Source organism: Alexandromys fortis, unplaced genomic scaffold (genome assembly GCF_014885135.2).
Source record: "Alexandromys fortis isolate MF-2015 unplaced genomic scaffold, M_Fortis_MF-2015_v1.1 scaffold_284, whole genome shotgun sequence".
NCBI lineage: Eukaryota > Metazoa > Chordata > Mammalia > Rodentia > Cricetidae > Alexandromys > Alexandromys fortis.
The window spans coordinates 838,932-866,640 of NW_026068160.1; the positions used below are offsets into that span (position 1 = coordinate 838,932).

The following is a 27,709-nucleotide window of genomic DNA, read 5'->3' on the forward strand; positions in this document are numbered from 1 at the left end:
GTATACAAAATAAATAAATATTTAAAAAAAAAAAAAAAAAAAAGAAAGTAAAAATGACTGGGCATGCCTTTAATCCCAGCACTCGGGAAGCAGGAGGAATTTAAGGCCAGCCTGGTCTACATAGTGAGTTCGAGGACAGCCAGAGCTACACATAGAAACCCTGTCTTGAAAAATAAACAATTTGAAGGCTCCTAAAGAACAATGCCTAAGGCTGGCCTGTAGTTTCTGCACATGTATGTGCACACAATCCATATCCACACACAAAAATAAGAAAGAAAAAAAAAGACAAAATTTACAAATTTAACATTATTGATTTATTTTGCGAGTCCTAGCTGGGAGGTCAGTCACCAAGCTGTGGGAGCTGGCTCTCTCCATCATGTGGGTCCCAGGGTCCCAATTTGGGCCATTCAGCTTGGCAGCAAGCCCCTTCCCCTCCACCTGCCGAGCTGTTTCACCAGCTTGTGCCTGCAGCCCTGCTGCTCCTGGCTCTGGGGGATGGTGCTGAATTAGTTGGTCTGTTGTACTAAACACTTGGGGATCCTCAGCGCTTGGCGCCTTAGGACCTGCACCCTTCGACTCAGTGTCTCTGCCACATGTCCCGATCCCTGTGTCCCAGGAAGATGGCTAGGGCCAAGTGGCTGTGTAGCCCATGCAGAGAGAGGCCTGGTGACCTGAGCAAGGGGGCAGGCAACTGGTGAGCATGGAGTAGCAATGGAGTAGTGTGTGTGTTACCTGCTGACCATCAGCTTGGGACACTGGGTTCCTGGTGTGACTGAGTATCTTAGGCCACAGGACCTGGGCCACAGAATATCTTTAGTCAGCTAGGTGTGGAGGTACGCATCTGATGTCCCGGATGCTCTGCAGACCGAAGCATGAGGATCCTAGAGACAAGGTATTTGAGGCCAGGCTAGACCACACAGCAAGGCCTTCTCCTCACAGAAATAGTAATACAGGATGTCCCTGCCTGGACTGAGTGGTGGCATTCTGGCCTTTACCTGGGACAGGGGTGGCTTTGTTGAGAATAGGGCCTGGAACATTTGTTATTCACTCTGTGTGTGTGCGCCATAGCACATGTGTGGAGATCAGAGGACAGCTTGCTGGAACTGGTCCTTGCCTTCTCTCAGGTGAGTCCTGGAGATCAAACTCAGGTCATCAGGCTTGGCAGCAATCACCTTCATACCCGCTGAGCCATCTAGCTGGCCCTTTAAAATTATCCCTTGCTGCCGGCTACCAGGGCTGTCTGTTACCATCTGTGACCTTTGCAGAGGAAACACCCCAAGCTGTTGTCAAGAGAATAGGGGTGGCATCCTCATTACTGCCCCCCTCTAGAAGCTCCTCCAGGGTGTGGTGGCAGCCCCCAGACCTGGCAGTGGGCTTTTCTGTGAAAGGACTCTGTGATGGGATCTGATGAGGTCACTAGAGGTGGCTGGGTGCTGTTGCACGCACTTTTCCTTCAGCTTTCAGGAGGCTGAGGTGGAAGGGTCAGGAGTTCAAGGTCAGCCTCAACTACAGGAGACCCTGTCTCTAAAAAAACTAAACTGAGAAAAGTAAAGTAGATAAGGTAGCCTTGTGAGAGCAAGGAGAGTGAGGGGGCGGGGCAGAGCCCCACAGCTTCTTGGAGACTGTGCACCCGTAGAGTTGAGCAGGCGCAGGATCCCATGACACCCTGGTGACAGATCTGTCCCCAGGGTCTAGATGACAACATCCCTGTCATTTCACAGCTATGTTTTTGTTTTTTTCTTTGTTTTCTTTCTTTCTTCCTTTTTTTTTTTCTTTTAGAGATACAATTATAAAATTTCTGGGTGTAGCCCTGTCTGCCCAGGAACTCGCCCTGTAGACCAGGATGACCTCAAACTCACAGAAATCTGCCTGCCTCTGCCTCTCAAGTGCTGGGATTAAAGGCTCGATCCACCAGCACCCGGCTTTTGTTCCGGTTTGAGATAGTCTCACTCCATAGCCAGTGACAAGGTGATGAGGAGAAGCTGCAGTCCAGGCTTCTGTGGGTGTTTGTATTGTGTGATGTGGTGTGTGTGCACATGTCCACATGTGGGGACAGGGTAGAGCAGGACATCAGGTGTTGTGTGTGCACGTGTCCACATGTGGGGACAGGGTAGAGCAGGATATCAGGCCATGTGTGCCTGCCCCGCCAGCCAGCTCCCAAAGCCACACAGAGACTTACTATTAATTATAAATGCTTGACTCATAGCTTATACTTATTACTAACTAGCTCTTAAAACTTAAATTAACCCATATTTCTTATCTATAATCTACCACATGACTTGGTACCTTTTTTTCGATCCATGCCTTCGGTGACTCCTTGGGACTCTGCCCTTCTTCCCAGCACTCTCAGTTTGATTCTCCCACTTAACCTCTGCCTCACTATTGGCCAGTCAGCCTTTTATTAAAACAATCAGGAAGTGTTTGACAAAGACACATCTTCACAGTGTACAAAAAGATTATTCTATAACATGTGTGCACAAATGTGTGTACACATATGTGCACAGGGCAGACCAGGGCATCAGGTGTTATGTGGTGTGTGCATGAGTGTACATGTGTATACAACATGTGGGCACGGGGCAGAGCAGGGCATTGGGTGTTGTGTGGGGTGTGTGTGTGTGCATGGTGTACAACATGTGGGCACGAGGCAGAGCCAGGGCATCAGCTGTTGTGTAGTGTGTTCATGAGTGTACATGTGTGTACAACATGGGCACAGGGCAGAGCAGGGCATCGGGTGTTGTGTGGGGTGTGTGTGTTCACATCTGTCCATGTGGGCACAGGGCGGAGCAGGGCATCAGCTGTTGTGTGTGTGTACATGTGTATACGTGTGTGTACGACATGTGGGCACAGGGCGGAGCAGGGCATCAGCTGTTGTGTGGGGTGTGTGTGTACACATCTGTCCATGTGGGCACAGGGCGGTGCAGGGCATCCTGTGTACTTCTCCAGCACTCTTGGTCTTATTCCATTCTTTCGGCGCTTCTTGAAGTTCTGGAGTTATAGGAATGTGTGACCGTGCCCAGTGTTCGTTTCTTTGTTTTATTTTATTTTTTGAGACAGGGTTTCTCTGTGTAACTCTGGCTATCCTGGAATTCGCTCTGGAGACCAGTCTAACCTCTGTCTCAAGTGCTGGGATTGAAGGTGTGTGCCGTTTTCTGAGGACGCAGCCTCAGCCTGTGCTCGCCCAGTGAGTGCTATTAGTGCTGACCCATTTCCCAAGCCACTGTGCTCATTGTTCTCTGAAACAGGGTCTCTGTGTAGCCCTGACTGGCATAGAACTTGCTCTGTAGTTCATGCTGGCCTCAGATTTAGAGATTCCCCCTGCCTCTGTATTCTCAGTACTGGGATTAAAGGTGTGTGACATTAAACCTGGCCCGTTGGTCACTTAAAAAAATTATTTACTTACTTATTTTTGACTTATGCTATATACATGAGTGTTTTGCCTGCACGTATACGTGTGCACGAAGTGCGTGCTTAGTTCCTAGGTCAGCAGAGGGCGCATCAGATCCCTGGGAACCTCTGTAAGAACAGCCAGTGCTCTTAACTACTGAGCCATCTCTCTAGCCCTAGACCCCAGGATTTAAAGACAGTGTGAGCGTGGTGATACAATATGTTCCAGTGGGAAAAGTGCTGCCCAAGTCTGATGACCTGAGTTTGTCCTGGGACCCACATGCCATGTCTTAGGTTTCTATTGTAATAGGACACCACAACCAAAACCAACTTGGGGAGGCGGGGATTCTTCCATTTAAAACTCTCAGCCCCCTCTCCATTAAACAAGATGCATGGCAGTAGCTGATGCAGAGGCCATGAAAGAGCGCTGCTTACTGGCTTGCTCCTGACTTGTTCAGTCTGCTTTCACCATCCACAGTGAATCAATCATTAATCAAGAAAGTACACCACAGGCTAATCTAGTGGGGTCGTTTTCTTAATTGACGTTCCCTTTTCCAAAATGATTCTAGTTTCTGTCGGTTGGCATAAATATAGCCAGCACGTGGTAGAAGGAAAGTAACAACACCTGTAAGTTGTTCCTTCCCTTTTGCCACACACACACACACACACACACACACACACACACACATACACACACACTGGCATTCACACAGTCCTCCCCAAGCATACAACACAAAGAAATAAACAGAAAAAAAGTTATGGGCTGTATGGCCAAACCACATATCAAGGCAAACAAGCAAGAATAGCAGCATGGCTGAGGGGTGGAGCCCCTGCCTAGGATCCCTGTGAAAGTGGTTCAGCAAGGCAATTTCTTCTGTTGACTCGGTTTCCAAATTCAAGTTTGTGTTCCTCCTGTCCTGGGAGGCAGAGCCTGCAGCCTTTCATTCCTTGTCACAGTTCTGGTGCTGGCAATGGCACCGTGACCTGCAGCTCTTATTTCTGCAGACAGTGTCCACTGCTGGTTGCATGGAATGTGTGCCTGTGTTAGTCCAGCAGGTGGCCCAGGGTAAGAGGCTCTCTGGGGGCTGGCCCTGGTCTAGGTGCCTCTGTTCACACAGTCAGGAGGTAGCGCTGGTGAAGGAGCGTGGGACCGCACGTGTGCTGTCAGGGTGTTCCAATGAAGCTTGAGCAGATACTTTCCTACTAAGCCACACTATCACCCCTGCGTTTCAGTTTTGGTGACCCCAAATAAAACTCTCCCCTGGGCTTCTCACAGCATTGTGGACCTTTAACTGGTGGTTCTGTCCCACATCTCAGGGCTCACAAGGAAGAGTAGCCAGCTGTCAGTTTTGCAGGTGGGGCATGGCAGGGTGGAAGAGAGAATGAGCCCTCTCCTCTGCTGGGGACCAACTGGCTGGTGGCCCTGGGACAGTGGCACTGGCACCAGGCAGGAATTCTCTCTGCAAGCTCAGGGTGCAGGGTACTGTGTTTCTCTATCATAATTTCCCAGGGTCCGTGTCCAGTATATACCTGTGACTCCTGCCTTGGCATCTCATGTTCCCCGATCATGGTCTCTCTGATTCGTTGTTCGGGGCTAACTGGACTTAACTGGGTTATGTTGAGTGAGTTACTGTCTGTGCTGACAGCTTTCTAGTTTCAGCTTGATCTCATATAGACACAGGAATGGGGTACGGCTAGGGGATAGCGGGACCTGGTTCCTGCTGAGGAACTCGGTGGGCACGCCTGCCATCCCTGCACTTGGGAAGGGGAGGCAGGGAAATCAAGAGCCTAATGTCCATCTTGACTAGCTTGGAACTCTGAGTCGGCCAAGAGCTGGGGAGGTGGTTTCATTGGTGAAGTGTTTGGGGTGTAAGAGTAAAGACCCAAGGTTGACCACAGAATCCCTGGAAGAATCTGGGTCCATGCCACATGTCTGTGACCCCTGCACAGGGTCAGAGATGGGGGGGGGGTTCCCAGCACTGCCCAGCCAGTGGGCTGTGGTTTACTGAGAGAGCTCATCTCGGGAGAACAAGGCAGGAGCAATTGAGGAGACACTGAGTGTCAGCCTGTGCCTCCATGTGCTGATGGCTGTACGTATATGCAGCACCAGACCAAACCCCCAAAGCCAGCATCAAGTGTGGTGGTACACGCTGTAGTCCAGCATGCAGGAGGGAGAGGCAGGAGGATCGCTCCATCTTTGAGTTCGGCCATCAGCGCACCCCTGCTCAACTCATTGTTGAGGCTGAGGCAGGAGGATTGTGGGTTCCAGGCTAGCTTGGCAGCAAGGCAGACCCCCCCACCCCCGCTCTTCCAAGAATAGCTCACCCAACACTAAAACTACCTCATGGGTGTTGTGCAGTCACAACTGGAGAGAGGAGGTCTGGCCCCGAGCGTCTGGTGTGCTGCATGTCACAGGCAGTGCTAGGCCACCAATAGTGCTCCTGAGATGGAGCATGAGACCTATGCTCTTGTGTTACAGAGCATGAACTAGGCAAGCCAGACTGACCCACAGCAGCCGGAGTGATTTCTAGCATATCATGCAGTTTGGGAACATGCCAGCCCATCAGGCTATGGTAGGGTGTGCCAGTGTGCCAGAACCCTGTACAGAGAAATTGGCTCTCAAAGTAGAGACTCTGTGGTGGGTGTGGCGGGGGAAGTAGAGGCAGGGGGTAGCAGGAACCATGGAAGACTACAGAAAAAGGCAGTGTGAGAGACACTGGCGTGGAGTTGGCGGTGCCCATCACACATCTGTGTTACTCAGGTGACTTCTAACCTGAGTCTCGGTACCTTCCCACCCAGGACATTGACCCCATCACACACTGTTGTGAGGCATGGCGCTTAGAACCTGCATATCCTCATGTCTACCTCCAGACAAGGTGGTCACTTGGCAGGGACTGTCCCTGTGTGTTCCATAGCAGCAGGAAAGGGTGCAAGGCTTGAGGAAAGCTCAGGCACTGAGGCCATGGCAATGACAGGTCAGTGTGGGGGTTGGGAGACTGTCCTGGAGCTTATGGGCAGCTGTGGCTGGGATAGCCTCCTGCACAGCCTGCTCAGATGGTGCCTGTCCCAACCAGGTGTGGCCCTGTGGCCCTGGCTGGACAAATGAGGAAGTCACTGTGAGCCTTGAGGGCCACAGACACGTAGTCAACATTAGCATTTGCTGAGGGGAAATGAGATATGGCTAGCCTGCTCCTCTTAGGAAGAGCTGCAGGCTTGATAGGTCTGCCGCCTCCTGTGCTCACCAGCTCTGCACCCTCTTTGGAGAGGTGAGGCGGACTTACATTGCCTCCGTCTACCCTTGTGAGGAAAGAGATCAGTGCAGCAGCTGGCTGTGATGGGCTGTGTTGCTGGTAGGCATCTGGGGGACACTCAGCAGGTGATGGTATCCAGACAAAATTCAGCGGGCACTGGCTATACTCAGCAGGCGTGGGGTGTGTACATTAACAGCTCCAGGCTGCACTCAACAGGCACTCAGCAGGTGTGCAGTGTATTCAGCACTCAGCAGATATGCAGCGTGTAACCCTGAAGGAATGGTTCCTGTTGGGTACAGATACACGGCTTTTCTAGTGGGAGAGGTCCTGTCACCCATGGTTGGAGGTTCATAGCTCAGGGACAGTCTGAGCTACTCTCAGGGTTTTGGCAGGCAGCAGTGGTGACTAGTGGTAGAGTTGAATGTACAGCCTCTGGCAACTTGGATGACTTCTAGAACAAGTGCTAACCTTGCAAGTAGATGCTTGCCATGGAATGGCCTGGGAGGGTCTCTCCACTCAGGGGACTCTCCACTCAGGAGTTCTGCCTCTCCCCCCCCCCCGGCATATACCCCATTAAATACTACTTCAGCATCAGTAGAGAAGCAGAGTTAGCATCCCCATCTGGGCGTCAGTCCCCTGTCAAGGCTGGATATGCAGACAGGAGCTGCACTCCTTGTGTCCACCAAGCAGGCTCCACAGTTCAGTTGTTTGCTTCTTGTTTCTTTGGTTTTGTTTTGAGTCAAGGTCTGTGTAGGCAATGCTGACCTTAGACTCTGAGTCCTCAGCTTCCCAAGTGGCAGTCCTCCTGCTTCAACTTGCTGACTGCCCGTGTCACCAGAGCACAGCAGCACACCTGAGCCACTCTGCACTGTGGCTGCATCGCTCTCACACCAGGACTCCGCTAGTCTGCAGTTCCCCCTCCTCTCCAGGGCGTCCCAGGCACTGGCTCAGGTCTTCTGCAGCTGTGCAGCCCGTGGCTCACAGTGGCTCCATGGGGTGACTCTGGAAGCACAAGCCTTTCCTGTGGCATCGTGCCTCCTCTTTCCCTGTCCATGGCACCTTTTAATGCGTGAATTTTTAATTTTGACCAAGTCCAATTCTTGGCTGTTCTTTTGTTTGTTTGTTTTCTTTTTTTTTTTAATATTTATTTATTTATTATGTATACAATATTCTGTCAGTGTGTATGCCAACAGGCCAGAAGAGGGCACCAGACCCCATTACAGATGGTTGTGAGCCACCATGTGGTTGCTGGGAATTGAACTCAGGACCTTTGGAGGAGCAGGCAATGCTCTTAACCTCTGAGCCATCTCTCCAGCCCCTGTTTGTTTTCTTTTATTGCTTGAGTTTGGTGTCATATTCAAGAAATGGCTGCCAAGCCTGCATAGCTCCTGCCTTCCTGAGGTGTTGGCCAGGCTGCCTGCCTCATAGATCTGTGGCTTCTGAGACAGAGCTGGCCTTGGTGCCGGGCTCAACCTCGGGTCTGAGTATGAATTCTGAGCTGTCCAGATTCCTGTCTCTGTGTGTGAGGATGTGGTTTCCCCAGAGCCCTTTAGGCAGAGGCTGCTCCTTCCCACCTAGTGCCTTGGTACCAATATCAGTGGTCATGTGAGGGCTTGTTTCTGGAGTATTCGATCCTGTTACTTCAACACTGGCTAGTTTTTATGTTTTGTTTTTGTTTTTTTAAACACGTGGCCTCTCTGTATAACTTTGGCTAGTGTGGAACTCTTATGTCAGTGTTTCTCAACATGTGGGTCATGACCACTTTGGGGTCGGCCGATCAACCCTTTCACAGGGGTCGCCTAAGACTGTCAGAAAACACAGATATTTATATTACGATTCGCAACAGTGCCAAAATTAGAGTTATGGAGTAGCAACTTTTTGTGCTTGGGGGCACCACAGCGTGAGGACCTGTGTTAAAGAGTCGCAGCATAAGCAAGGTTGAGACCAGACTGGGCTCAGAGACCAGAGAGATCCGCCTGCCTCCACCTCACAAGTGCTGGAATTAAAGGTCCACACCACCATGGTCTTCATATTTTAAAACTTGTTTTTATGTTTTCTGGGGTCAGGCCACACATGTGGAAATCAGAGGGTAATTGGAAATCAATTGTCTGTGATACTTGAAACATAAAGAGATGTACCGTCGACCATGTGGGCACACATTCATCATCTTGTGGGGATGGCCAGTCCATAGCAAGTCCAGTCCACTAGTCACAGAGAACAGGTAGGAGCAGATTGCGGTAGTCCAGGGCCTCCAGGCTCATCTTAGAGCCTAGGTGTGCACAGGGAGGTATTGCTGTTGGAGAACAGGGGATCCCTTTGTGGGGTGAGAAGGACTGAGAGATACTAGGGGCACACGGGGGTGCTGCATCCTTGGGAAAGATGAGCCCCATATCATTTCTGCCCTGGACAGGCGTCTACGTGCCTGGGAACCTCCCATATGTCCTGTCCCCATTCTGCCGGTTCTGTCCCTGCCAGAGCCCTGGCTAAGGTCTCATGCGGTGAGCTTCCCTGGCCTCTCCACTAGCGCTCTAACCCTGTGACCCCAGGCCCTTTGCTCATGCTGTGTCCTGTGTCTCTCTTTAACTCCAGAGCTGTCTTCACCTTTTGCTCCGCCTTGTGCTGCCCAGGGCAGCTTACTCTGCCCCCTGCTGGGGGTTCTGTGTCCCTGTCCTCCCTGCCTGGCCTGAAGGGTGGAAGAGACAGCTGCAGGGTGCCCAGGAGACAGGCCCAGGCCCTGCCACTGCTAATTCAGTTACATGGTCTGTGTAGGAGGCACCTGAGCTGCAGTGCATATGTGCAGTTCTCGCCTCCCTTTACATGGTTCTAGGGACTGATGGCAGCCTGGTGGCAGGCACCCTAACTCCTGAAAAAGCCCATGTTCAGGCCTAGCTTTGACCTGCCCCCCCCACCCCAAGAATCTCTGCAGATGCCATCTTCTTGGCCATTGCTGGGCTCACATGCTGGCAGTCACTCTGTGACATCCTGTCCAAAATGGCCAGCCTGTGAGAAGAGCTAGAGATATCTCTAGGGGGTTGCATCCCTCAGGGCCTTGGCCCTGGCTGAGCTGATCTGAGCCTGTAACTGCTGGGTCACCGCAGCTGTGTCAGCCCAAGGTACAGGGGCACCATCGTTTCTATTCCCAGAAGTGCTAGTGGGGAGCTAAAGCCCCCAGCCAGGAATCCAAACTGAGCATCCACCTTGGCTGCTATGGTGCAAGCCAGTCATTCTTATATCTCAGTTAAATTTTTTTTTTTTTTTTGGTTTTTCGAGACAGGGTTTCTCTGTGGTTTTGGAGCCTGTCCTGGAACTAGCTCTTGTAGACCAGGCTGGTCTCGAACTCACTGAGATCCTCCTGTCTCTGCCTCCCGAGTACTGGGATTAAAGGCGTGCGCCACCACAGCCCGGCCTCAGTTAAATTTTAAAAATAATTTAGATGTCAAGTGATAGTGGCGCACGCCTTTAATCCCAGCACTCAGGAGGTAGAGGCAGCCGGATCTCTGTGAGTCTGAGGCCAGCCTGGTCTACAGAGCTAGTTCTAGGACAGCCAGAGCTGTTAACACAGAGAAAGCATGTCTCAAAACTAAAAATAAATAAATAAATTAATTAATTAATGAAATAAGATTTAGGCTTGTGAGACGGTTCAGTGAGTGAAGGCGGTGCTGCCAAGTCTGACCCACACACAGGCCATGGCACATGCATGTACCCTCCCCCCCATCACATGGCTCCTTCGGCCAGACTGCAGTGCCTAGGTGGACCAAGGACAGTAATGTCCATCATGTCTCTTTTTGGACGTGACCTAGAAAGTGTCAGAAATTCTGTCACCTGGAGGAAACCTTTCGTGGTTAAGTGTCCCTATCTCTTCCGAGTGAGATATGGGACTGTAATGACTTTCTAGTTAAATGGTGCTGGGTGGGCAAGTCTAGACTCTTCTGGCCACCCGCACAGGACCAGGACCTGCTGAAAACTGAACCTCAGAGTCACACGCCCAGCCCCTCACTGAGGGACTCCAGGCAGGGGCTCTAAAGTGAGTCATACCTCCAGGTTTCATTTGTAATAGACATCTAGTTCCATTAGCCTCAGGCAGGGCTGGGTTTGAATCTCATTTTTCTGTTTACTAATTACTGTGACGCCTCCTTCCTGTGACACTGGGTGCATTTATCCTTCAATGTAACTGTTAACTTACACTTAGTTCTAGAACACTCCATGCCTATAAAGGAGAGCTTTTCACCACTAGTAGTCCCCAGCTTCTCCTCCACCCATGGCAACACCTGGTCTGCTGCCCTACTGTGTAGGTCCAAGAACATATTTTGCATCCGTGGGCTCACACATGATGTGGTCTTATTCTTCAGCTTCTGATGTGCAGTGGTATGTTTTCAAGGTCTGTCATTGTAGTATGTGTGAGCCTCGTCCCTCCACACACGTCTATTCCCAGCCATACACTGCTGCGGGAAACACTTTCCCTTCTTTCCATTTGCCATGCCACCGTGAATGTGTTTGCACTCTCCTGGGGATAGAATGATGGACCACACTGTGGTTTTATATTTTATTTGTGAAGTTCTGAGCAAGTTGACTTTATTTTAAATGGAACAGAAACCTACTGGTGTGGTTTAAAAAAAAAGAAAGAGAGTGTGAGCGAAGACATTTGAGCTGTGTAACAGCAGTGAGGAGCAGGCCCCTGTAGCAGTGACTGTAGAGGATGGTCTGCCAGGCCAGGCCTAGAATAATGTTGTGTAGAGAGCTGGATGCTAAGATGGCACAGGCTAGGACCAAAGACTTACATCATCTTGGGAGCTCAAGGAGAGCTTGGGGGTGGGAGGGCCTGGGGTTTGGATGTGTGTGTGCCTCTGCTCGCCTCTGCCTAGGGTAGATGCCACCCAGCCAGGGCCTGAGACCTGGAGCACACAGATGCCCAGGGCCTGTGAAAGTCTGGTGTGAGGTTCCAGTGGGTGCTAGATGTGTCAGGGTGGGCCTGGGTGGCAGCACTGCCCTAGCCCTGCGTTCTTACATAATGGCTGAGCGCTGTTGAAATGCGGAGCAGTCCGGCTATTCTGGGCCGTGGTAATGAGGCCACTGCAACTTTGCTTTATCTCCCTGTGGCCCCATCACCTAGAGCAGCCCTGTGGGGTGCAGCAGTCCAGTCTCAGCTATGGCCCCAACAAGGTGGCCTGGCAGCATGGGGACCTTGCATCTGAGCGTGGTGGCTCACATCTCACCCCAGCATGTGCAGGCAGGAGCACAGGGGGCTGAAGTACAAAACAGTACAGTTGGCATTTGTGCTCCCTTTGCTCAGTATAACACACATGTGCACACACTCATACACATATCCGTGTGCAACCACATGTTTCTACACATTCAAATGTGTACCTACACACTCATGTGCGTGCATTCAAATAGGCTTGCAGGCCTGGAGCTGAAGAGGCACCCCTGGGGACTGAGACCCACAGCCATGTATGTCTGCCTCAGGGGACAAGTCCTTCAGCATGAGCCATAGTCTTGCTTGCTCCAGAGGCCAGGAGGCTCCTTCTACCCTTGCCGGCTACCAGTGCACTGGGCTGGCAGGCCTGCATGCCTCTTTGCACTGTGACACAGTCTACTGTCCTCCATCTTTTCTAATTTTCAAAGGTCCTCCTCTGTCCCAGCCATGCTGTCTCTGCTCATGCAGGTGTGTGCCAAAGTTTTTGTTTTGTTAGACAGATTCTCACTGTGTAGCCCAGGAACTCCCAGAGATGCCCTGCCTTTGCCACTGAGTGCTGGTGGGAAAGGCATGTGCCACCACACCTGACTGTGCCCACAGTTTTAACTCTTGTTTGTTTTATTTATGTATTTATTTGGTTTTTCGAGACAGGGTTTCTCTGGGGCTTTGGAGCCCGTCCTGGAACAAGCTCTTGTAGACCAGGCTGACCTACAGAGATCGGCCTGCCTCTGCCTCCCGAGTGCTGGGATTAAAGGTGTGCACCACTACCACCTGGCTAATTCTTATTTGTATTTTGATCCTTCCCCCCCCACCCCCGTATTGTTTGTTTTGAAGTTTTGAAGACAGTTTCAGGTATCCCAGGCTGGCCTTGAATTCCCCCTGCAGCCAAGAATATGACCTTAAACTCCAGGTCCTCTTTCCTCCTCCTCCCAAGTACTGGGGTGACAGATGTACCACCTCTCCTCTCTTGAACATAATGAACATGTTGCCAAGGCCCCAGTAGCCCTGGCTTCATTCCTGGCCCCTGTAGTTGGAGGTGATCACCCCATCCAGCTCCTTCATGCACACACACAGGGCCCTGGGTGCCAGAACTCTGGGGCACTGAACCTTGGAGGGTGTAGGACAACCTGTTCTGGGTCCTTTGGGCAGCTCCATGCCTTGGCTGGAGCTCTGGAAGGTGAAAAAGGCATCCGTGAGGCATTTCCTACTGAGAGACCATTTGTTTGGGGACTGGAACCTCACGTTATGTGCCCCAGATTGTCAGAGAGGTCTGGGAACAAGAGTAAAGGCTGGGCATGTGGCGCATGCCTGCCTTGCCAGCAGCACTCAGGAGGCTGAGGTGTCTGAGCTGCATAGCGAGACCCTGTGGGGGCAGCTGGGAGGCGGCTCTGCGGGCAGAGTGCTTGCTGTGCAGGCGTGAGGGCCTGGCTCTAGTCCGTGGCACAGATGTGCGGTCCTAGCACCGGGCAAGTGGGGACAACAGGATCCCTGAAGCTTGCTGGCCAGTCCACTTAGTCTAGTCAGGGAGTCTCAGGCCAGTGGGAGGCCTGTCTTAAAAAAATAGGGTAGGGAGTTAGCAAGATGGCCCAGGCAGTGAAGGCTCCTGCCCCCAGGACCCATATGGAGAGAACTGACGCCCCCATGTTTTCCTCTGACTCCACATTTGTTCTGGCACATGCAGCTATCCCACCCCCATTAAACAAATAAATATATGTAAAAACAGTGTATGAAAATATGGGAAGGGATGGAGAAAGATGTGTGTGTGGCCCTGTGACACTGCCTCATGCTCAGAACTAACCTGGGGGACAGTGCCCAAGGTTGGCCTAGGTCCACATTGTGCCAGCATGAGGCCACACATGTCCACAGAAAAGCTTGTTTGGGTCATCAGCAGCTCTGTCCTGGTCTGCTCAGCAGCCCATCAGGGAGGAGGCTCAGCTGTGATGACATGGCCATGTTTTTCCTGTCTGTTGTCCTATCCCCAGATGATGCCCAACTGCTTCCTTCTGCTCAGCCTGGCCATAGCTAGACCCTCTGGCCATCACCCTCCATAGACAGACACCCCAGCTTCCTCTCAGCCATGTCCTCTAGTTCTGAGTTCCTGCTGTGCCCAGGGATGATGCAGGCCCAGGTGAGCCTACAGTGGGCCAGTTCCCAGTTTAGCTTCCTGAGGAGCTGCAGGAACATCCCATATGCTGAGCCAGGGGACAGTAAGGAAGCAGACCGAGGGTTGTAGCTACCACCAGGGGTCCTTTGAGTGGCAGACAGTGTGGCTGTGGTGTGAATCTTGGCTGTTGCCACTTGGGGACAGCTGGCTGTGACACTGGTGTGGAGGTGCAGACCTTCCGCAGTTCTTGTCCAGGGACAGTGTCTTCTCTGGGAGATTGTGTCCTTTGTAGTTTTTGAAGCAAGATCTCCTGTAGCCCAAATTGACCTTGAACTCCAACTTCTCCTGCCTGACTGCAGTTCTCCATTTCTCTTTTGGGGTATTGGCATGGGTACCGTAGAGCCTTGAGCTTAATGTTCTCTGAGACAGAACTGTTTTAATCTTATCTGAAAACTGGTTCTTTCCCAGCTCAGTTAGCAGCCACAGCATCCCTGAGGGCTTAGAGTATCCAGGGTAGACATCTCATGTCCTAGAACCAAGTTGCTTCCCAAAGCAGCCACCCTGCCAGATTCCATGACAAATGCCTGATACCAGCACATGAGATGTAGATTTAAGGAGGTTCCAGGTCAGTCCAGACCACAGGTGGTGGTGTCCCAGGCCTTTGTGGGAGGCAGAGGCAGGCAGATCTCCTTGAATTCAAGGCCAGCCTGGTCTACAACAGCTAGTTCCAGGACAGCTAGGGCTGTTACACCAATAAACCCTGCCTCAGCCCCCCCCCCCCAAGACCCTGTCTCAAGAACGGGTTGCATGCTGGGGGAATGGCTCAGTCAGTGAAGTGCTCACCACACAAACATGGGGACCTGAGTTTGATGCTTAGAGCCAAGCAGAAGAGCTGGTGCAGGCCGGTGAAGTGCTTGCCACCAAGCCTGGCAACCTGAGTTTGGTCCCTGAGGCCTGTGTGGGGAAGGGAAGGAGACAACCACAAGCACACTGAGGCACTCTCAGTCCATGTTCATACATCAAATAAATAAAGTTGGAAACACCCCCCAAAGAAAGCCTGGGTGTGGTGGTGCATGCCTGCAACCCTCGAGTAGGGAAGCAGAGCCATGAGTCTCTGGAGTCACCAGCTGGCCAGCTTCACCTCCAGTCCCAGTTCCAGGCCTGTGAGAAATGCTTTTCCCCAAAATAAGATGAATTAAACTCAGGTTTGACCTCTGACCTACACACACACACACACACACACAGAGAGAGAGAGAGAGAGAGAGAGAGAGAGAGAGAGAGAGAGAGAGAGAGAGAGAGAGAGAGAGAGAAGCCAAAGCTGGGTGTGGAGATACATGCCTGTCATCCTAGCACTAAGGACACCGAGGCATGAAGATATCAGGGTTATCTTCAGCAGCACAGCAAACCTGTAGTCAGGGAGCCTCAGTTCCTTAGGTTCACAGATGCTGAATGGAGGGCGTGAGTTAGTTCCCAGCCGCTTAGCCCCAAAATAATCACACAGAAACTGTATTAATTAAATCACTGCTTGGCCCATTAGCTCTAGCTTCTTATTGGCTAATTCTTACATATTAATTTAACCCATCTCCATTAATCTGTGTATCGCCACGTGGCAGTGGCTTACCGCCAAAGTTTCGGCATGTCTGACTCTGGTGGTGGCTCCATGGTGTCTCTCTGATTCTACCCTTCTTTCTCCCAACATACAGCCTAGCTTTCCTGGCCTAGTCCTGTTCTTCCCTGCCATAGGCTCAAAGCAGTTCTTTATTCATTATCCAATAAAAGCAACATACAGACAGAAGGACCTCCCACATCACACAGACTAGAAAATTTGCTGTGTTTGGCCTCCAGGCCCTTGCCACCCCTCCTAACTGTCATGGTCTGAGCTGTAGCACCACTATCCTGGTACCTCTCTGCTGACCACCATGGGAGCTAGTCTGGCGAGGCCCTGGTACCATGTCCCTCCTTCTCCTCTGTTCTTGCTCCTCTCTGCCCACCATCTTCCTTGTGCATCCTGCAGGGGTCCCCTTAATCTGCCTTCCTGTGACTATGTACCTCCTCACTCAGTCGGCCTCTGCTCAGTTAGCTCTGTGCTTAGTGTGTCAGTCCCATGATCTCCTGTCATTCCCAAAGACCCACTTGGAGAGTTCTCTACCGCCTGTGGTCCAGACTCACTCTGAGCCTTTGCAGAGCCCCACATCGTTGTGAGATGAGGTTCAACATCATGAGTGTGTGGGCTTGGGAGGGCAGAGTAGGGCTCAGTTCTCTTTCTACCCTTGCGTGTGGCTTCCTTTGGCTCCGGTCATCCTGCCATCCCTTGGCTTCTGGCCACATCCCTCTCCTTAAGTCCAGGCCTCATTTTTCAGATCTTTAACCGACTGCAGAGACTCCAGATTTTTAATGCAGCTAGCTGCCTTTGGAGGTTGGGTGGGTGGGACTTTCTTGGTAAGGCATAGTTTTATATAGTACAGGCCATTTGCCCTGGAGTCCTAGACTTAAACCCTGTGTGATCATCTTATTGCCGCAGGCCTCCTGCTGATTCCTAAGGTAGGTTAGTATGTGACTCAACCCAGAAAGCTTTCATAGTTACCAGCCTGGCATGTCCCAGCCAAGTCACCTGGGAAGGAGGTGGCAGCTGGTCAGCCGTACACCTCAGGTCACATCAGAGCCCAGACCAAGAGACCCCTGCCCACCCACACTGCTGTGGGTTTCCACAGAAGAACCTGGTACCCCAAGGCTCTGCCTGATCTTGGCAGGCTGAGGTGCTGCATCCCTAAAAACTGAGGTATGTGGATATTCCAGGCTTCCCAGTTTTTCATTGTGACAGTGTTTAACAGCCCAAGATTACCTCACGCTCCTGATCTTTCTGCCTCCATCTCCTGAGTTACAAGCTTGTGCCACCACACCTGATTTGTATTGTACCAGGAGTGAAGCTCAGGGCTCGTGCATGCTGGGCAAATGCTCTGCCCACTGAGCTCCCCGCTACTGAGCCCGACGTCCAGCCTCTAATACAGCGAGTTTTCTGGTTTCATTCTGGGGGGGGTTGGTCTTTTGAGACAAGGGTCTCTTTATAGTCCTGGCTATCCTGGATCTCACTGTGGAGACCAAGCTGACCTGGAACTCAGATCCGCCTGCCTCTGCACCCAGAGTGTTAGGATTAAAGGTGTGTGCCACCATGCCTAGCTCCAGTACAATTGTTAGTAGACTTTTCATGGAGAGCCCCAGACCAAAATGGTGGCAAGAGAAACCCCCTTGGCCCATGAGACAGTCTGATTTGTAACAGAGCCACCTTCTAACCTCAGTTTCCCCACTTGCAAACTGGGGACTCAGCAGTGTTTCTTCCCTTTGTGAGGCCTCACTCAGAAGTAGGCTCCAGGCCAAAAGAGAGGGCTGAGTACCCCATAGAGGGAGGAGGGCCCCACAGAACCAGCTGTGGTGTACAGACCCCAAGGGACCCGTCCCAATTCTGGGCCCAAGTGCCTATGTCTAACCTCCACTGCTGTCTAGAGAAACAGCTGGCGCCGCCCGCCACAGACCCGCTCATTCCCGGGTCTGGAAATTTGGCAGCTGCTGTGAAGGCTGATTAAAGGCATTCCCAGGCCTCACCGTGCTTGTGTACTCGAGTCTGTTTACAGTGGGCTGCAGAGATGGGGAGGCTGGAGGCCCACCCGGGGCTGAGGTGACTCAGCCTGGAATCTACATGCCTATGTCCTCCTCCATTCATCCCCTCCTGTGGGCACAGTGCCCTCAGTGTGCCTAGTCAGCCTAGTGACCCAACAGGACCCTGGCAACATCACAGTAGGGGACAGACATGAACCCAATGTGCCAGGCATGGTGGTGCACACCTTTAATCCCAATGCTTGGAAGGCAGAGACAGGCGGAGCTCTGAGTTCACGGACAACTGGTCTACAGAGGGAGTTTCAGGACAACCTGAACTATACAGTGAGACCCTGTCTCAAAAAAAAAAAGTAAATTTTTTGAGATGAGTCCAAATGCAAGAGTTGGAACCTTTGATTCCTTTGAAATCAAAAGCACACACATCAGCTGGGTAGTGGCTCCTGCCTGTCACTCTAACATCAGAAACTGCAGTAGGGACTCAGAGCCAGCCAGGGCTACATGAGACCCTTTGGCGGACTGGAGAATCCCAGCACCCATTTTAGGCAGCTCAGGGGATCTGGAACCTCCGCCCGAGGGCTCCTGTGTATATGTGCACAAACCCACACACACGTAATGGAACCTCCGCCCAAGGACTCCTGTGTATGTGTGCACAAACCCACACACACATAATGGAACCTCCGCCAAGGGCTCCTGTGTATGTGTGCACAAACCCACACACACGTAATCTTTAATTTTTTTAAAATGAAATCATAAAATTAAAGTTGACCATAGTCAACTTTATGCAACACATATAACCCCTGTGTTCGAGACTCTGCAGCAGGAGGATTGCTCTGAGTTTGAGATTCTGTCAGGGCAGAGCACCACTTGCATAGTGTGCTTCTAGTCTTGGGTTCCACCCCCAGCATTGCAAAAACAAAGAGACCCAAAAAGGAACAAGTGTTGGGGAGGAGGTGAGGATGGAAGCTTGGAGCCCTGTGGGAGTGTGACACTTGCAGCTGTCGGGGAAGACGCCACAGCCAGTGCGCCGAGAACTGCTAGCAACACCACGGCCCCCTCCCAGGTGGACACTGCAACTTGCAGGCCAGGGCTCCGTTGCACATTTGTGTTCACCAATTATTGCCAACCACTGAAAGATGGAAAAATATGCCAAGTGTCAATCATCCGAGGAATAAATAAACAGTAATGTGGTGTGCCCATCCTGGGGCATGCAGTGGGCCGGATGCATCTCAGACAGACAGGACATGACAGAAGCCAGACATGAAAGGCCACATTTTGCATAGCTGGGGGTAAATGTCCAGAACATCTAGAAAGATGGTGAGCAGAGTCGGGGCTGCCAGGGTGGGAAGGGACACAGTGCCCCCCCACCCAGGATCAGCCATCCCAGAGCCCTTCGCACACCCCCAGTCTTCCATCATAGCCACAGTTAAACCTCTAGTGGTCTGGGTCACTAAACTGTGCATACGTGGGACAAATAAGAATACGTACTGGTATTTGGGGTCCAGAATACTTTCCTTTAGACCCTCAGGGGAGCAGAACTTGTGGGAGGCTGGAGTGCAGCTCAGGGGTAGAGCACTCACCCAGCTCACGGAGGGCAGCTGCGGAGGGGGCAGCTGTCCCACATTCTTGTTGCTGGAACTTGGGGAGCACAAGCCTTCTGACAGGACTTGGAGAGGAACTTGGGGAGTGGATTTTGTGAGAGCTTATAGCTCTTGTCCTCATCCTCCTTGGGGCCCTGCCCCTCTCCCTTCCCACTGGTAGTGAGCTGTTTGCAGCTAGCCAGTCCTCAGCCTGAGCACATTGCCCGGGGGCTGGTTCTGCTCCACCAGGATTGGGGTGAGGCTGTGATGGCGCAACCGTCTGCTCTTTAGAATCTGAGGACTTAGCTGCGGAGAGCAGATGGCTCCTTCTGGGGATGTGGGGATGTGGGTGGTTGACAGGGCTGGGGCAGCATGGGCAGGGGAGGCGTCAAGGTGTCCTGTGTGGGAGGGAGGAGCCCCAGTCTCTGTCAGTGCTGAGTGAGAGTGACACTGTGGCTTCTGTCCCCTTCATGGTGGCTTCTGTCCCCTTTGTGGTGGCTGGCGCTGTCCGAGGCCCCTACCCCAGAGCCTTGGTACCAGCCCCTCCTGAACTTCAGTAGCTTGAGGCCTTCCCTGAGCTTGCTGGCTCTTGGGACACTTTCAGAATCCAGGGATGCCAGTTCTCCCTCAGAGAGCACTGGGAAGGTGGCCCCATTCCAGGGTCCCCTGCCCTTGGCTGCCTTCTGTGACTGCTCCAAAGCTTTAGAGCTCCAGTGTGAACACCTGGGCCTTTGTGTGCTTGCTGTCAGCCTTGGGAAGGCCTCTTCCCCATGTCAGCTATGAGTGGAGGGCAGCTGCCTTGTCCAGGCACAGGAGAAGCTGTGTCCCTCCTGCCCCGGGGGGAGGCCCTAGAGCTGCTCTCTCTGGTCAGTGCTGTGAGCATTTTCCTAGCTGCTTGTGACATTTCTGAACTCCTCTTCCAGGCTCCTCTCCTGTCACCACGGAGGTGACAGTATGTCAGGAGACAGACCCAGGGTGAGGAAGTTCAGAGTGTGAACTGAAGAAGGGAGAACCCCGTGGAATTCTAGGCAGTGTCTGATTCCCCTGCTGTATCCATGCAAAGGCCCTGAGGCAGCTGCAACTGGTTTATCTGGTAGAGGGGCTGTGGGGTTGGGAGAGCAGAAGGTCAGACAAACAAGGGGGAAACTAAGGCACACACCGAGCATACATCCCTCTCCTCTGCTTTCTGCTCCTCCTCACCACAGTCCCTGCACAGGACAGAGCCCCGGTGTCAGCCTGTTCCAATTAATCTCTTTACAAGGCCAGCTGGTTGCCATGGCAACTATAGGCCATCTTAGCCTGCCCAAGGCCAATCCATCTGAACAGTGAGGCTGGGAGGGGCTAGTGGGTTTGGGAGTTGCACAGGTCTTCCAGGGAAAATGCCAGATCTTTTCCCATTCCCAGGAGAGACTCATAGTGGCGTCACACACGGCCAGGGGTGAGTTTCTATGATGCCCTGTCAGCCCACCCCACAGGAGAGGCCAGCAGAGGGACCTCCACTGAGCCACCCTCCTGGGGCCAGTGAAATGGCTCAGAAGTTAGGAGTGTGAGTACCGTTCTTGCAGAGAACCCAGGTTCCTCAGGCTCCAGGGTCTCCAGTGTCCCCTTCTGGTATCTGTGAACATGTGCACAGTGCATGTAATTAACATGAAGTACGTGGATTTGGTTTTGTTGACAGGGCTTCTATGTGTAGCCTTGGCTGTCCCAGAACTTGCTATGTAGACCAGGCTGGCCTTGAGTGCTGGGATTAAAAGCGTGCACCACGACCACCCGGCAAAAAGTACACTATTTTTTAAACAGTCTCAAGGTGAGCCACATGGTGGCTGCTGCACACCTTTGATCCAAGCACTCGGGAGCAGAGACAGGTGGCTCTCTGAGTTCAAGACCAGCCTGGTCTACAGAGTGAGTTCTGGGACACGCTCCAAAGCTACACAGAGAAATCCTGTCTCAAAAAGAAAGAGAGGGAGGGAGGGAGGGAGGGAGGGAGGGAGGGAGGGAGGGAGGGAAGGAGGGAGGGAGGGGGAGGAAGAAAAGAAAAATGTCTCAAGGCGAACTTACTCTCAGTTAAGGTGAGAGTCAAATCTAGGGCCACTTCATCACCCCTTGGTATCTGTGGGGTTTGGGTGCCGGGGCTTTGTGGACACAAAATTCCAGGAGTCCTCAGGTCACTCTCTGACATGAGGTAGCATTGCAGACTCTGCCAAGCCTTCTGGAAATTTCTCTACAGGAGTTGGAACACCTGATTCCACTGAACTGTGGGAATTGTCACAGTGGCGTTTAGGGAATCACGGGACTCTGTGGGCATTTTGGAAAGATGCAGTGATCTTTTTGTCTGGGGCTTTTGAGTGTGGGACCCACAGATACCAAGGGCTGTGCTGTGTGGAAGAGAGGCATCCATGGCCTGAGGTGGAGATACAGAAAGAAGGCCACAGCATGGGGGATCTAGAACTGGAGCTGTGCGCCCAAATCCTGGGCTACCTGGAGTGTAGCGGATGGACAAAGCAGGAAGGAACTTCCAGCTTGTGGCAGTCGGACAGCTCTAGAATTCTAACCTGGTCATACCATGTTCACCTGGGATTTGCCCTGAGTGGAGAGGCACCGGGAGCACCCACAGGTGCCCTCTAGCTGCCACCCCTCCAGATGCCTTGTCTATGCAGTCATGCCCAGCATGGCCACAGTGTGAGACAGGCTGTTCCTCTGTCTGCCAACTGTGGGCCAGCCTGCCCCCTTAATCACAGAACAGCAGTGAGAAGTATGTCAGGGGCACCTGCCACTTTGACTCTCATGGTCAGCATGGACAAGGGCTGGCATTGCAGAAGGGTCCAGGACTGCAGCTAGCAGGCAGGAAGTGAGACCCCACTACAGCTCTGCTCACAGCCTGGTTCTGCATACAGCAGCCACTAGGTCTCAGCGACTCACTGATCCAAGTCCAAGGTGGCTGGGAGCCAAGAAGTCACAAGCAGAGCTGTGACCAGGCTGGTGCCAGGGTCCTTTCTGCAGGTTCGGATGGCGCTCAGTTGAGAGTGCACTTGGGCCTCCCGCTGCCTTCTGTTCTTCTCTGTGGTGCACACACCTGTGATGGCAGCACTCAGAAGGCTGAGACAATCCCAATCCTGCAGCAGTGGGCCAAGTAGAAGGTGACAGACTAAAGCAAACATGTGGGTGCCTGCCCGCCCTCTGTCCAGGTGGGCTCTCAGAATTTTAGAGAGGACTGTTTGTAGACCTGGCCCTGGGCTTGGCCCACAGACCTGAGCATAAATGCTGCAGTGTGACCCCTGCTGGCAGCTGGGGATGGGAAGGGAAGGCGTCCAACAGGCCTTAGCCCTGAGCTGTCAGGGTGGAGGGGTTACTGTATCTCCTAGACGGTCCCTCAGGGGCCAGTGTCCACATGTTCCTGCTTATGTCAAAGTGGCCAGCTTGGCCTGGGGATCAGGGACAAGCGGTTCTCAACCGTGCTAGTGCCATGACCCTTTAATACAGTTCCTCACGTTGTGGTGACCCCCAACCATAAATATCTCACTGTTACTTCATAACTGTAATTTTTCTGCTGCTATGAATCTTAAGGTAAATATCTGATATGCAGGATGTCTGGTATATGCCCCTTCTGAAAGGGTCATTTGACCCCCCAAAGGGTTGTCACCCACAGGTTGAAAACCACTGCTTTATGTGCAGTTTGGCTTCAGAGGGACTGATGGGCTGTCCTGTGTGAGCAGCCCAACAGAGTGGCGGACTCGTGCCTCGCGCTCATTTATTCTTCCTGTCACATGCTCGTCAGCAGGTACCAGGTTGGCATGGCTCTGTAGACCATTCTGTGTCCTCAGGAAGCAGTGTGGCAGCACAGAGTGTGGTTTGGCTGTAGGAGGGGCTTACGGGGTACAGGTCAGGATCTCATCACCCCAGGGTCACCCTCTGTCCAACAATGTATTAGAAAGACTCAGAACTCTCTGGAAGCTCTCTGACTTACAGTTATAGTTTATTTCGGCCAAGGGTGCAGGGTAGGTGGCCCAGGAGACATGGGGCAGGCCTTTCAGTTGTTCCATCCCTATGACACCACGTGAGCATGTTCATCCTGCCCACACCAGTGTGTGCCAGCACAGCCATACTGCCTGGGCATCTGGGCTCTTGTTGAAGGTCAGTCTTTAAAGCCCAGGTCCGTGATGATACACCTTAATAACTAGTTAGGGTGGTGGTAGTGCACACCTTTAAATCGGCAGAAGCGGGCCGATTTGTGAGTTCGAGGCCAGCCTTGTATACAGAGCCAGTTCCAGGACACAGAGAAACGCTCTCTCAAAAAACCAAAAGCTATGTCTACAGTCAGTCAGTCAGTCAGTCAGTCAGTCAGTCTGTCTGTCTGTCTGTCTCTCTCTCTCTCTCTCTCTCTCTCTCTCTCTCTCTCTCTCTCTGTCTTTCTATCATATCTCCACATGTGTGTGAGAATGAGCCATGACACACATGTGGAGGTCAGAGGGCAACTTATGGGAGTTAGCTCTTTCCTTCACCATGTGGATTGTGGGGATCAAACTCAGGTCATTAGACTTGGTCAGACTTGGTACTGAGCTGCCCAAACCTGCCAAGCCATCCTGCTGGCATTGCTGCTCCAGCCCTCTTTTGTTTTTTTAAACAGGTCTCCACAGCCAGTGACTGATGGAAACTAAATCCAGGCTCCACTTCTTCTTTTTTTTTTAATATTTATTTATTATGTATACAATATTCTCTCTGTATGTCTGAACCAGACCTCATTACAGATGGTTGTGAGCCACCATGTGGTTGCTGGGAATTGAACTCAGGACCTTTANTGTATACAATATTCTCTCTGTATGTCTGAACCAGACCTCATTACAGATGGTTGTGAGCCACCATGTGGTTGCTGGGAATTGAACTCAGGACCTTTAGAAGAGTAGGCAATGCTCTTGACCACTGAGCCATCTCTCCAGCCCCCTAGGCTCCACTTCTGACTATGTTTGAGTTCTTGTCTTCAACATGAAAATCTTGCAAAAATACCTTTCACCAGAAGTGCATTCTGGGAGTTCAGAGCCTGTGTGGTTAGCTGTCAGGCGCTCCAGCTCACACAGTTCATCCTTTGCAGACTGGGACTTAATAATGACTGTCACGGTAGCAGTGGATGAGCAATCAAAGCCACCACACCATCGCCAGGCTCTCACGACACCTGGGTTTTGATTCTTTGTTGCATGACAGGCCCATGTGGTCATTCTCCAGTTCTTAGGTGGCTCAGAACGTTACTGCCAGGCTGGTGAGGTCGCTCCGTCGCTGTTGCCGTGAGAGGGAGCTGTGGGGGCTTCCCATCGTCAGGGAGAGACTCCGGCCTTCACCCACCGTTCACATTCATGTTACAGCTTTTCCCCGTGGACGTTAAACTAACAGAAAAATCTGCTGCTTTATTGGGTCATCTCAAAGTTTTCTACTTGAGATAACTGTGTTAGGTCTCATGTTGAGACTGACGGTTCTAACACAAGCTGGAGTCTTCTGAGAGTCAGAAGCCTCATTTGATAAAATGCTTTCTTAAGACTAAGCTGCAGCACTCAGGAACTCTGTGAGTTCTGGTCTACAGAGTGAGTTCCAGGACAGGCTCCAAAGCTACAGAGAAATCCAGTCTCGAAAAACAGAGAGAGAGAGAGAGAGAGAGAGAGAGAGAGAGAGAGAGAGAGAGAGAGAGAGAGAGAGAGAGAGAGAGACTGACTAAGCTGTAGGCAAGCCTGTGGGTATTTTCTTAATTAGTGATTCATGGGGAGGGCCCAGTCCATTGTGGGTGGGACTATCCCTGGGCACGTGGTGGTCCTGGGTTCTCTAAGAAAGCAGGCTGAGCAAGACTTGGGGAACAAACCAGTAAACAGCATCCTCTATGACCTCTGCATCAGCTCCTGCCTGGAGTTGCTGCCCTGTGTGAGCTCTTGTCCTAAATTCTTCTGATGAATCATAAGCCAATAATCCCATTCTTCCCCAACTTGCTTTTGGTCATGCTTTTTCCTTGCAACAATAAAAACACTTAAGATACTGGTCTTGACCTCCTGCCCTTCCTGCCTCAGCCTCTTCAGTGCTGGAACGACAGATGTGCACCCCATACCCTACCGCAATGGTACCTTGTCAGGGAGGATGTCCTGAAGGCCTCCAGGTGTCTTGTGCAAATTCTGTTTGTCACTAAAGGTGGGCCTGACGGCCCCAGGGGAGATGGGGTTCACACCACAGCAGCCAAGATAGAGCAGCTGCTGCAAGGCCTTGCTGAGCTAGGTGGGTGGGCTCAGACATCTTGCAGGAGAGCAAAGCTTCTGCAGAGTGGACTAGAACCCCTGAGGATCGTTCTGGTCAGACCCAGTTCTGAGGTTCATCCCCAAATACCAGGCCTCCTGTGTTCTCAGACATAGCTGTAAGTACAGTGGCCTGATGTGCAGTGCCCTGGCGCCTGGTCTGTCCATCCGTGGAGAACCACATGTGGACACATGTGCTGTTCCGTGCCATTTCTGTCACCACAGGACTGGTGGAGCACAGACCCATCTGTGGCACTCACACTAGGAGGTGAGAAATTGAGGCTCAGACAGGTGGGGACCTAAGGAGTGTGACCCAGCCCTGGACAAGATGGGCGCTAAGAGCTACACTGGCTTCGTCCAGAGAAGCACTCCTATTCTCACTTGTTTCAATTTTTTTTGTTTGTTTCTTTGTTTCTTGAGACAGGGTTTCTCGGTAGCTTTGGAGCCTGTCCTGGAACTCACTCTGTAGACCAGGCTGGCCTCGAACTCACAGAGATCCACCCCCTCTGCCTCCTGAGTGCTGGGATTAAAGGCGTGAGCCACCACTGTTCAGCTTTGTTTCATTTTTAATTACACTCACTTGTGTGGGTGGAGATCAGAGAACAAACTGACAACCTGTAGGAGTCAGGTCTCCCTGGGGTTCAAGGATTGAACTCCGGTCCTTAAGCTTAGCAGCAAACACTTTTTCTTGTTGAGCCATCTTGCCTGCCCCTTTCCATATTTCATAGCTGCAGGGAGGAACTCAGTGGGGAGCTGTGGGTGGGACCAGCTGGCATCCACTGAGAACACAGAAACCTCCCAGTACAGACCCAGCAGAGGCACCCAAGATCCAGGCCCGTTCATCTTTCTCTGTCCTCCACTGAGGCACACAGGAAACAGCTGTTTACCTGGGTGAGGTGCTTGACCTGGCATACAGCCAGTTGGAGTCTTGCTTCCTTCTCCAGTGTCCAAGGCCTCCCCAGGAAGCAAGGGCTGGCGTGGGAGAGGGGCGGGAAGTTGGGCCGCCAGTTGTTTGTGAGAGAAACTGAGAGGCAGCCCTGTTGTGTACACAGTGCAGGACCCTAGCAACCACAGCCCAGCCAGAGCAGACAGCACTCTCCCTGGCCACTACGTCCAGACACCGGAAATGGGCCATGCCCCTTTCCCTACAGTCCGCACTCCTAAGCAGGGCTGGAGACTAGCAGGCATGCTACTCAGATATGTGACTGTACCTGCTTCCTCAGGGTCCCAAGGAGCTGGAGGGCTTAGGTAGGATCCCCAGTGCTCAGACTAGGGCTAGAGGGTCAGACAGATAGCCCCCACATGTTATATTAGTAAACAGTTTTCCACCATTGAAATAGGCTTCCCAATGGCCAGCATGTCTGTGGTTTCTGGCCAGGCTTTCCCAGGTCTCTCAGTAAAGTGAGCCAGGCAGCTAGCTCCACAAGTTCATGGTCAGAAGCTTCTTTGGGGTGCATTGTCCCACTCGGGGAGCACCATCTAGAATAGGTTCTGCCTCTTTCAGAATCTCTGTCACAGGGTCCCTCAACCCCACCACCTGAACCCTCTGGGTGTCTGGGTACTCTGTGGGGCTCTCTTAGAACATGTTCCCTCCTGCATGGTGACAGCTGGTGGCTTTGCTTCTCCAGCTTCAACTGCAGAAGTCCCAGTACCTGCAGCTGGGCCCCAGCCGCGGCCAGTACTATGGCGGGTCCCTGCCCAACGTGAACCAGATTGGAAGTGGCAGCATGGATTTCTCCTTCCAGGTGAGCCCCCTTTCCTCTTAAGATTTCCCCTTTCCTAGGTAATATTGCAAGTCTTCTTGTCTCAACTTTGTTGCATTCTGGGCTCCACTCGAGCCACAGCCTGCAGGGACAGCTGGGTGGCCCCAGGCTGAGCTGTTTTCACCCATTCTCTTACATCTCGAGTCTGGAGGTGGCAGGGCGGCCGGTCCAGGTTCCCTGAGCTCCACGGACTCCTGGAGTCAGCCTACCCCCTCCCCGACTAGTCATAGCACTCAGCAGCTGCTGCACCTGCCTGCCGGCTTTGAGGCCTTGGAAGACCTCAGGGCCTTGGAGGCTTGGCTCCAGCCGCCTCACTGATCTGCAGTTCTCAGAAGGAAGCCCCTGCCGCCTGACCCCACTTGTCTGCAGACAGTTCTTGGCAGAGCCGCACACCCTGCAGGCTCCCTCAGGCTGCAGGCTGCTGTCAGGATAATGTAGATAAGGGCCAGTGTCTCCTCCCCAGACCCCAGTCTGCAGGAGAAGTGAGTGGAGGGGGTTCAGACAGGGCCCTCCAGCCATCAAACAGTGCTACCAAGGGTCTAGGAACAGCCATGTCCCCAA

The 27,709-nt window shown here is 52.2% G+C and overlaps 1 protein-coding gene across 5 annotated transcripts in view; it reads left to right on the forward strand.

The window, feature by feature from the left end:
* Positions 1-27,709, forward strand: part of Crtc1 (CREB regulated transcription coactivator 1) — a 55,974-nt gene that overhangs the window by 2,345 nt on the left and 25,920 nt on the right. For all 5 annotated transcript variants that reach the window (XM_050127707.1, XM_050127705.1, XM_050127706.1 and 2 more), the window contains exon 2: positions 27,014-27,130. In XM_050127707.1, coding sequence (XP_049983664.1) covers positions 27,014-27,130 — 117 coding nt within the window. The remainder of the gene's footprint in view (positions 1-27,013; positions 27,131-27,709) is intronic.